The sequence below is a fragment of the Zonotrichia albicollis genome, chromosome 3 (genome assembly GCF_047830755.1).
Source record: "Zonotrichia albicollis isolate bZonAlb1 chromosome 3, bZonAlb1.hap1, whole genome shotgun sequence".
In the NCBI taxonomy this organism is placed as follows: Eukaryota; Metazoa; Chordata; class Aves; order Passeriformes; family Passerellidae; genus Zonotrichia; species Zonotrichia albicollis.
Genome location: NC_133821.1, coordinates 67,951,433 through 67,962,727, shown reverse-complemented (window position 1 = coordinate 67,962,727; position 11,295 = coordinate 67,951,433). Strand labels below are relative to the sequence as shown.

Sequence of the window (11,295 nt, the reverse complement as noted above, 5' to 3'; positions counted from 1 at the left end):
TGAGGTATGGAGAAGTATTTGTGAGGCAACTTCTGTCTCCAAGAAATGCTCTCATATGCCTCCAGCCACTCAGGAGTAAAGTAAGAGATTGTGCCCACACTGTACTGCAGTGCTCATTCCCAGGATATTAGCAGACCTAAACGTTTTTGCTCAACTTTGACTTTTAAACAACTAGTTCTTTCTTTCAAATGAAGCAAAATCACTGCAGAAAAGATTCTTGGCAGCAGTTTTTGCTCTGGCTTCCTGAGGAATGCGCTCTCTTTAAAAACTGAATGAAAAACCAATGGCACATAAAACTGCCTCATGACAATGCTGGCAGTTCTACCAGTTTCTCATCCACCCACACTTACCAAGCACTATGCATTATGTTAGAATTGTAACTTTGAAATTATAACCTCTGAGGACATGCTTTTTAATCACCAGTATTTCATTTTCTACTTTCAGAGTGTTGTGGAAGTGTTATTTGAATAGCGGGTACCAGATTTTAAATGTCTGCAGTGCTTACAATATCCTGTTAGTGATAGTATCAGAAAAGTCCTTCAGCTGAGACCTCTTGGATTCTCACACTCAAAGAAAATATTTTAGCCATCTGTTCACCTGATATTTGCTACAGCAGAGAAGAAAAAGCTCAGTATTTTCTAGTCAGCTTAGGTCCAGTGTGGAACACCTCAGTGTTCTTCTGGCTCCGGAAAACATCCTATTATGGTGAAAGTTTGGGTATTCTTGCTTTATATCTCATAGAATATATCCAAGTATGATACTTAATATGACTTTTAAAAGCCTCTTAAGCAATATTGACCTTCTTTCACATTAATAATTTTTTTTCTTAGCAACTGTAAACATCAACCAGTCTATAAAGATGAAAATGTTCTTGCTCTGAACAAGAAAGTTTCAAGTTTTGTGGCTGAGTACGTCAGCACCAGACTTCCAACATGACACGCAGAGCTGTAGACCCAAATTATAGGCCACTCCAAACACAAAAGTTTAAAAAACAGACACTCCCCTCTTTCAAAAACTCTTTTGTATTCTTTTTGGTTTCTCTAAGAACATGTTGTTGATGATGGTATTTTCCTACTGCATTTAAAAAAGCATAAAAGCCAGGCAGGCAGCACTACCCATCTGGAAGTTGATATTCACTTGTGTAATGGCTGCCCTGTGAATAGGGGAGACTTGCATAAACTCAGATTTGTGGGATATGATTTTTCTCAAGCTCTGCTTGCAGCCCAAACTTCAAGTGTGACCTACACTGGTACCTAGTTGCAATTGCTCAGTATCTCTGAAAATCATGTGGTCCCCACACACCAATAAGGAGCTTAACTCCATATGCTTTGCTTTGAAAAACTAGTGCTTTTTTTAGATGAAAATCTAAAAGCTATCATAGCATTTCAGACCAGTAATAAGATTTTATCAGATTATGATCCCTTTAGTGGCACACTGTGTGTTTTACCTAAATAGCCTGATGAGGCTCAAATGCCTCATGCTAGCCTCTTTCTGAGTGCTGTGTCACATGCCGAGAGCAGAAAAAGCCGAAATGTCACTGCTACCACATGGCCATGCCAAACAGCAGCAAGGATCTGACTGAGGGAGATACACCCAGGCAGATGTGGCCAGCTAACCATGCCTCCTTCCCCTCTGCTTCCTGCTGACTTAAGACATTCACCCCCAGGGCAGTGTAGACAGTAGATAATTGCCACAGCCATACCCAAACTTGGGACACCAAGCTCTTCCAGACCCAGCTCTGCACATGCAAGAGGTGGTCTTCTGCCCCTTGTCACAGGCGAACCTCTTTGCTAATGGGGATGCTTTGGCAACCCTACCCAGTGCCTGTGCTATGCTGGCTGCTTGCTTGCAGTCATAGGCACATTATGGTGTGTAGGATGGGCCATCAGTGATTTCACTCAGTATCTCCTGAGAGACGAGAGGCTGCTGAAAGCACTGATGCTAACCTGAGCGTTTTAGAAAGCCATCTCCACGTGGCTTATTGTTACACTGATTGCTGATAGCTTGAAATATCAGCTCTTGGGATTCACTATCCTGAAACCATCCACGCACACCCACGCCCGCACACACCACGAAGAGAAGAAAACGGTCGCATTCAGCGTTTTAGTGCTGCAGGTATGCAATGTATATAAACGTAGTGTGCGTGACGGGGCAATACTGCATTTCCTTACAGAAAAAAAGAAGTATAAACCACCCAGCGAGCCTATGGTCCGCGGGAGCGCCCTGCCGCGGGCACAGCCGTTCCGCCTCCGCCGGCAGCGAGCAGCGGCCGCCCACGTTTCGCCGGCACGGGGCAGCCCCGCGGCGCTCTCGGGGTGCTCCCCGCTCCGCTCGAGCTGCTCACGCCGGGCACGCTGACCCGTGCCGTGCCAACCCGAGCCGAGCCGAGCCACACAGCCCCGCCTCTGTCCCCGCCCCGGCCGGTCCGGGCCCACCCCCGGCGGCGGGGCCGCTGCGCCGCCGAGCCGTGCGAGGCTTTAAGCGGCAGGTGCGGGGGAGCGGAGCACACGCGTGAGCGGCGGCTGCTGCGGCCCGGCGGTAGCGGCGGCGGGCGCCTTTCGGCTCGGCGGGAGCCGCGGCGGAGCGGAGCATGTCGGTGGCGACCGGGGGCAGCGAGGCGGCGGCAGCAGCGGGCGGAGGCGGCGGGAACCGCGTTTTCTTCCAGAGCCCCCGCGGCGGCGGCGGGAGCGGCGGCTCCTCCGGCAGCTCCTCCCGGGAGGACTCGGTGTCGGCAGCGGCGGCCGTGGTGCAGGTCCAGCAGCGGCGCCACCAGCAGGGGAAAGTGACGGTGAAATACGATCGGAAGGAGCTGCGGAAGCGGCTGGTGCTGGAGGAGTGGATCGTGGAGCAGCTGGGGCAGCTCTACGGCTGCGAGGTGCGGGACCGGGGTCGCGGGGTCCCCGGCGCGGTTGCTGTCGCCTCAGTCCCCTCGCCCCCGGCATCCTCCTTCTGCTCTAGTCGCATTTCGGCGCTGGGCAGAGGAGCGCTGTCACCGCCACCTCCAAATGACATTCCCGGTCCACCGCCTCCACCCTGCCGCTGCCCCGCGCCTCAGTGGTGCCTCGGCTCGGGGAATGGTGAAAGGTGCCCATGTCCTATAGAAAGGGTGTCCCCCGTGCCCTCCCGAGGGGAATAGGACGGGACCGCCCTTGGGGGACGGGCGATGGCTGCCGCACGGCCGGACACGGAAGGGTTCTTTTCCCCCGTGGGGGCCCCGGCGGCTGCGGCAGGTCCGGGAATGCCAGGAGGTTCGTTCGCCCGCGGCTGTGGTGACCGGGAGCCGCTGTCCCCGCAGCCTTCCCGGGCAGGGCGGACCGGGGCTCCGAGGCGCCTTCCTCGGGCTGGGCGGGCGTCGGTCTCCGTTAGACGCGAGCTGGCCCAGCGCCGGAGCCCGGCGGGTCCGGGAGCAGAGCGGTGTGCTGGGCACAGGGGGAGCAGGAGGAGGGAGCGGGACCTGCGCGGGGGTTGTGCGGAGGCGGCTGGTGTGGAGGAGAGACTCCGGTGCGGGTACGGTCCCCTCTGGATCGTGGGTTTGCGTTATCCCGACCTACAAGAGCCGGGTAGAGACTGGCCGGGAAATTTCAGTGAGCAATTCGGAGATCATTAGGACGAGAATCGAAAATGCTGGGGGCTTGTATGTACGTGATTTGTACGTATCAAATCTGTTTTTCTGTTACTCTGGGCGAAGAGCGAGTGTTGCCAGAATGAATTCTCTTCTGTAGAGGATAGATGAGCAGGAGGATGTTTCAAGATTGTTCAAAGAAATGGCAACTGTTGTCTTCCTTGTGGAGATAACGATGTTGTAAGCCTAATCCCCAATGGATCGTATCGCACTTTCACTTCGGGTATATTTACTCTTACCAAAACGTTAAGGCTAAACTGAGGTTCACACACACTTTCCCCATCAGTCGTCTAATTCACTTTTGTTAGAGACTTCTGAAGTGAGATTTGTTGAAGCCAGATACAAATTTTGCAACTAGCATGTCCAGGAGCCAACATCTCACTCCTGAGCATGCTGGAGCTAGGAAGACGAGAGCTTGACAGTCCTTGAGGTGTGGATGTGAAAATATAAATAACCTGGATGGAATATCTAGCACACACATAATACAAATGTTTAAAGAAACTCCTTTAATCCCAAAAGTGATTTATTGGCAAATTTGTTAGAACGATACATAAAAGATATGTATGTGTCAAGTTAAATGTCCTTAACTGTTCACATCCATGAGCTGTAGGAAGGAAAGATACAAATGGAAACTCCAGTTAGAAATAATAAAAATAAGCAATTCTTAGTCTTCATCTTGGTGTGACTTGCCTCTCCAGTCTCATGACTTGTTTGGCCACATAGCCTGTAGGCTGTGAGGGTTTTCTGAGGCAGGAAGTGTTTACAGTTGTTTGTGTGAACTGATGATTCTGTGCCTGTGCAGGCTGATAACGTAGTTAGTGTCTGGCCTGCTGGATCCGTCCTCTGGTTTGACTCTCACTGCTCACAAACACCAGGCCTGTTTGGGCTGTGTGCTTTTGACATACGGGTGAACTTGTTCTGTTCATAAGAAAGGATGTGCTATGTAGGAGCAAAGCCCAATGGAGTTGTTGCTGCTCTTCGCAGTATTCAAATCACAGGCTTGTTGGACGAAAATCATTCATTCTTTTCCTTGTTATAGTTATTGCTTCCAACTAAAGTAGAAGGATGTATGCTTTAGAAGGTATCCATTAAGGTGGAGACCATATATAGCTGAATAAAAAGAACTTGTTAGATGGTTTGGTTTCTGAAGTGACTTTTAGGGGGAAAAGTGGTTTAGCATAACAGAACAGAATGCTTTTAGATTTGAAGGCCAAGGACAAAATATTCAAGTCATTTTCTGCTCTTCTTTGCTATTATGCATCAACTCTATCCAGAGTCAGCCCAGATGATGGTAGCGAAAAGGTCAAGCTATTAATATACTATCAGAATAAAGTTGAAGATGTATGATGAGTGTAGTGATTAAAGACAATAGCAATTTAATGCAAGATGCTTTGCTTGAATCTGCTTGAATTACTTCTAGGCTTAGAGATGTAGCTCTCAGGCTGAAATTTAATCACCTATGCAGACAGTTAATAACCCTGTCTGAGGGCAGGTTGGGAGGGGGTTGGGAATTGCTCACTTCAACTTCTATGGAAGATCTACAATAACTTCCCAATGCAATGACATTTACATTCTGTAATGATCTAAAATCTTCCAGATTGTCAGAAATAGCCATTGAATTTTTAATCCTGGAAGAGCTAACCAATGTCAGTGTTTCATTGTTATTCTGATTCAGAGCTCTATTTCTAAGGAGCAGTGCACTTCATTTCTGGGAAGTGCAGAAATAAGTAGAGGGTGCTTGCAATGTGGTGCACTGAAAGTCTGTAAGAAGACTTGCACGTCTCTTTGTTAGACTGCACAAATGTAGTGCCTGCTCACTGTTTTCCATTTAAATAATGTTTGCTATTATGCTAAGATTCATCAGTAAGTGGATACTTACAGAAAGATTCCCTTTATTTAAAACTAAACATGTACTCAGTCTCTCAAGTACTTGCAAGTTAAGTCAGCTATAAGCCTGTCTTGGCATGGCAACAGACTTTAGGAGATGAGGTTGGGAAATAACGAGACAGGTTTGTTTGTGTTCTTTTTCTAGTGGATCTTGTCTTTACTGGTACATTCCTAGTTTTAAAAATTGGATGCCAAGCAATATAATGGTGTTGGGAGTGTGACTTAGAAGGAGACTATTTTTAATGCAGACCTCAGTTATATGACACAGAGTTTAGCTTTAGAAAGGTTACTTCCACATGATGCAGACTCTAGGGATAAAAGGCCCTTTACCTGAATGGTAAAGGTTATCAAGGTAGAAAACTTTAACAGGACCAGAGAGACTTAAGCAGGATTTGTTTGGCACCAGAACCTGCCAGGCTAACATACTCAGGTCAGGTGCTGCAGGTGATGTTGGTCTGGCTGTCTGCTTCTGGGACTGCTTCATTAAAAAAAAAAAAAGGTTTTTAACCAGTTTGTTCTGGTTTCTGTGAATGGTGAAACTGAGGTTATGGTTGCAGGTTAGTATATTGAAAATGCAATGCTTCAGTTGCAGGACTTGAACTGGCTTCAGTGTTGACCTTTATTAGGTATCTTGGTACTAAAAATAGTTTCTCCACAGATGCTTTGTGTTTTGGGCTAAGTCCATTATTGGCTAAGAATTGCAAAATAATGCTGCATAAGTGCGACTTACACCATCACTATTCATTCCCTGATGGCTTGCAACTTGTAGCTGAGCATGAAGGTGGTGACAGACCAGTTTTCCAAATGTATGATCTATGTTGTGTGCACCTGCCAAACTTGTATGACTTTGTATATGAAAAACAGAGACCACTGGACTTGTCCCCAGAAACCATTCAGTTTTGCAGGTGAATTTCTGTGCTCTGGGGTCCTGTCTATCCAGAATTATAGCATTTGTTATAAATGGTACACAGATTTTGGCACAATAATGAAGAAAGGATTTGCTTGTGCTATGGATTTGTTGCTGACTATTTTTTAATGTAGAGATTTACATGTACAAATCAAATGAGCCCCTAGACTTTGCATTCTAAAAGCTAAACACAAGACTTGCCTTCTGAGATATTGCTGAGCTTAGCTGAGTAATCAACTATTTTATTAGAGTATGTCTAGTGATATATGGAAGTCAGTGCTTGGCAGGGCATATGATGTTGGTCTGGAAGTACCGGAGTGTTGTGTCCAAGCTTATATTTTTCCATTCCAGGAATGGCAATATGCTGAGATTGTGTTTAAAAATTCACTGTACAATAAAATGCAGTTGGAAGAGCTGCCCATAAAGGCCCTTCAGGCATTTCCATTAAGAGTACAAATCCATGCCAGACTGAGAATTGTTTTGTGTAAGATTTTCTTCCATCTTCTGGTATAGATATTGCAATGACAAGAGTGGCATGAAGCACTGAAATGGGCAGGGATTTCATGTTGGCAATGGAGTATGGGAGGGAAAGGAGCAGTTTAGCTCAGTCCTGTACAGATCAAGAGCTCCCTTTGCCTGGTTGCTCGGTGACTGCAGAGAGCACCCTCTTTGTCTGTCTTCCTGGAGCTGCTGGGATATGCTAACATTTCCCTCCACACACTGTCTTTTCCAAAACAGCCTGGTCAGCATGCTGCTAAGGCTGCCATGTGGTGATGTGGACCTGATGGTATGATCAGGTACTACTTATGCCTCAGGCTCTAGTGAGGTAATGTTTGAAATTTATTATTCATTTCTCAGAAAGGCGTTTGGTAAGAAAATCCACTGAATAAAATGCTACAGAGGCAAACTTTTGGCTACAGTCTCACTCTTTGAATAGACTTCTAACTTGGACTAAGATCTCAGAAATGGTAATTGGATGTGGATTCCTTTCTTAATGGATTAGAAGTGGAAAGAGGATGAGAAGGACATGAGAACTAGAGAGAGTGTCACTCCTTTAAAAAGATGCAAGTTAGTAGGAGGCATAATAAAGGATTTCTTTCTTTAGGAGATTGAATGTTGCAGTTCAGATGCATTGGAGTAAAGAACTCGTAGATCCACCGAGGTGCTTAGAAATTTATTTGAATTCTTTATTTTGGACAGCTCTTACAGATCTCCATGTTGTACAGCACAAACTTTGGTGTACTCTCTTGAGGGCAAGGAATACTGGGCAACATACTTGTGTCAGTTGAAGAGTTTCTGTGATCAGAGATCTGTACAGGACACAGGCTAGACAGGTGTAGCAAAGGCTTATTCTATCATGTAACAACCACAGAAAGGCATTTGAATCCCAAGAGCAGAAAATGGGAAAGCTAAGAAATGCACGTTGTCTTAAAACAGACTTTGTAAAATGCATGCAGTTCTTTTTGGAGGAGTGGGCTTAAGGATCTGTGAGGGTGGCAAGCACTTGATTGTGATAAAGCCAGAGCCTTTTGTTTCTAAATGAACTTAAGATCTTGCCTTAAGTTCTAAAGACCCTACTCTAGCAAGAAGTGTACCACTGTTCAGCTACTGAACTTGCCTTCTTTTTGCATGCAACAGTGCAAAGGAATTCAAGGAGAGAAATTCATCACAGTCAGGTGCAAGGTTCTGCACATGAGTCAAAGCACTCCTGACCACAAATACAAGTGGGGTGGAGAATGGATTGAAAGCAACCCTCAGCAGAAAACTTGAGGGTGTTGGTTGACAAGAACCTCAATGTGAGCTGGCAGTGTGCACTTGCAGCCCTGAAAGCCAATTGCATCCTGGGCCTCATTAAAAGCAGCATGGCCAGCAGGTCAAGGGAGACAGTTCTTCAGCATTTGCTTCACTCTTGTGAAACCCCACCTGGAGTACTGCATCCAGCTCTGAGGCCTCCAGCATAAGAAGTACATGGACACTTTGGAGTGAGTCCAGAGGAGGGCCACAAAGATGATCGGGGGCTGCAGCACCTCTCCTGTGAAGGCCAAGAGCTGGGATTGTTCAGCCTGGAGAAGAGAAGACTTCAGGGTGACTTAGAGAGGGCCTGAAAGATAGTTTGAGAGGGGCATGTAGTGAGAGGACAAGGAGGAATGGCCTTAAACTGACAGAGGACAGGCTCAGATGAGGTAATAAGGAATAAATTCTTCACTGTGATGGTGGTGAGGCGCTAGAACAGGTTGCCTAGAGAAGTCGTGAACTTTGCATCCCTTGAAGTGTTGTTGAAGCTGGATGTGGCTGGCCTAGTGGAAGATGTCCCTGACGATGGTGGAGGGATTGAAACTAGATGAGCATTAAGATCCCTTCCAATCCAAACCTTTTTATAATAGCAAGAAAATTATTTTTTCTACTATTTGATCTTTGTTTAGTCTAGATGTCATTTCTGTGCTGGTCACGGTTCATTGTTGTATCTGAATTAGCAGCAATATTCTTGACTTTCAATTTAAAGCTTCACAACACAGATTATTGCTCAGCAGCTTTCCATAGCAATTTTTTTGTCCTTTTCCTCTCTGTTCAAGATTCAACTGGTTTCTTTGCTGAAGCAGTAGGTGTGGTTGTTTTATAACAAGGTGAATAAATAATTCATTGCTTACATCACTTAAGATTTTATAATTGTACTTCTTATTAACAGTAGCTTCCAATCTTTGTGGCTACAAAGACTCTTGTGCCTTTAGGCAAATTGTTTTACATAGAGCTGGTTCTTGATTATCCAGGGTAACAAAAGAGAGGAGGGGGTGGGTGGGAGAATATGGATACAATGGAAAAACTGTGGATAAAAAAATAAATGGTAAAGTCTGCCACAAATCATACAGTGAATGTACAGCTGAAGGGGAAGAGGGGGAACTGGTCATTAATCTGCCCCTTTTAACCGTTCAGGTGTATAACAAAAATTCATTATGTTGCTTTTGGGCTTGAGTGTAGCTTGGATGTGTTTGTACTTGTAGCACAATTAAACTACAACATGGATGATCCATCCCCAGGTTGTTCTTTGTTGAAGGTGCTGGGCTGACTTAACACAAGGAACCAACAGTGCTCATGACAGTCTCTCCTTATTCTCTGTGCTTTGCGTTAGCTGATCTAACCTGTGCTGTCAAAGCAAATGCCTGAAACAGAAATAACCCTGTTTAAATGAGGAAAATACCTATTTCATGGAATGTTTGACTCCTCTTATAAGGCATAGGGAATATTTCTAAATAGGTCCTGAATGTAAATAAAAAGATGTGAAGTTAAGTCTTACTTCAACCAGAACAAGTAGTGTGATAGCTGACTCTCATGACCACCCTAAACTCATTCTCTTTTGATTCATACCTTGCAAAGACTGGCTGAGCATGTTGCATTCTCACATTTCTCACTTAAGAACAGGTTATCAGCCACTTGAAAACACTGTAATGGGACTTAAAACCTAACTAAAAAAGCCTATGTGGTTTTGTAGAGCATACTACTGTACATAATGTGTACATACTTTACATAATGTTTTGACAGTGCAGGAGATACCAATGGGGGAGAAAAAGCTATCCTGTCTCTAACCCGATTCAGTCTGAGTTATGGTCCCCTTGTCTCTTGTCACTACAGGTGATAAAGCAGCAGCAGCAATATCAATACATTCTTCCAGTCTTCTCTTGCCTGCAGTATTCAAAAGCCAAGCTCTCATTTTTCCCTGCCTTACATCTAAGTCCAGAAACTTCTATTTGACAGCACAAATTGAGCAGGTTAGATGTGGCCATCCATCTTTGTCACCGCAGCTTTTGGCTGCCTGTTGTAAAACATGAGCAGCTTCTTTTGCTGTTCTCCCATGTGACACATGGAATTATGGAAGTCAAGATTTCTAGAACATATTAATGCTGGAGAAGGGGGTATAAAATCTTAATTGTATGCAGTCCCTACAGCAGCAGTACAACTTTATTTCAAAGGATAGAATAAATTTAGCCTGTTAAAGATCTTCTTGGAACAAGGAATTGCTTGGGCAGAGGTACACACTGAAACAAATCAAATCTTCTTTGAAGTGATAAGTATTTAATTCTGAGGATCACATTTCATTAGCAGAACTGTTACCTCCCCTCCCCACCACTCCCTCCCACCCTGGAAGCATGATATCTATTCTAGGAACCAGTTCAGCATGGCATCTTAAATTATTTTCAGGGAACACACAGATTGCAGCCCCAGAAGGCATCTTGTATATTTTCAATCCATGTGATTATTTATCAGTAGCATAGATCTAGTGGATCTAAATATAGAGAAAAATCATAACGTGTTACTATAGGTCTTTAATTATTAGAACACTTGTAGATTTTTAATTCAGTGCAACACTGTTCAGCCTGTAAAGCAAAGGTAGTATAGAAGATAGCATTAATGAAGAGGCCTAATGGTAAGTAAGTGAATGGCTAGTGTGTGTAGTGGTGCTAGTCTAGAGATGACACTTCTAGTGGTGACTCAGAAGAGTTCACCATTCCAAATATGCTGCCAACAAGAGGATCAGACACACTTCTGTCCTCTGTGTTGGACTTCATGAAGTGCAAATGATGGCACAATCAATGCCTAATGAAAATCCTCTTACCAGACTGTCTTAATAGGATTACTTTCCAGAACACAGGACTGGGAAGGATCTCCTAGGTCACATGGTCTGCCTTCTTATTTGCAGATAAGCTCTTTGCATTTGATGTAATTTTTTAATGGAGTAACTTGGCTACATGATGTTTCTTTCCACATTATTTTATGTATTTAAATATTACTTTTAAACCCTTTAGGCATTAGGATCTTTCCCATCCTTTCCATAAAATGTAGAAAGACGTAAGTGAAAGACCAGTACTTGCTTGGAATGTGCTTG

The 11,295-nt window shown here is 44.8% G+C and overlaps 1 protein-coding gene across 2 annotated transcripts in view; it reads left to right on the top strand.

Annotated features, from left to right (window-relative positions):
- Nucleotides 1–2,305: 2,305 nt before the first annotated feature.
- The window catches only part of PPP1R14C (protein phosphatase 1 regulatory inhibitor subunit 14C), a 54,262-nt gene continuing 45,272 nt past the window's right edge, over nucleotides 2,306–11,295 (top strand). The window contains exon 1 of one of the 2 annotated variants that reach the window (XM_074537770.1): nucleotides 2,306–2,875. In XM_074537770.1, the coding sequence (XP_074393871.1) occupies nucleotides 2,591–2,875 (285 nt within the window). In that variant the 5' untranslated portion in view covers nucleotides 2,306–2,590. The remainder of the gene's footprint in view (nucleotides 2,876–11,295) is intronic. The other variant, XM_005488100.4, reaches the window with a different exon arrangement.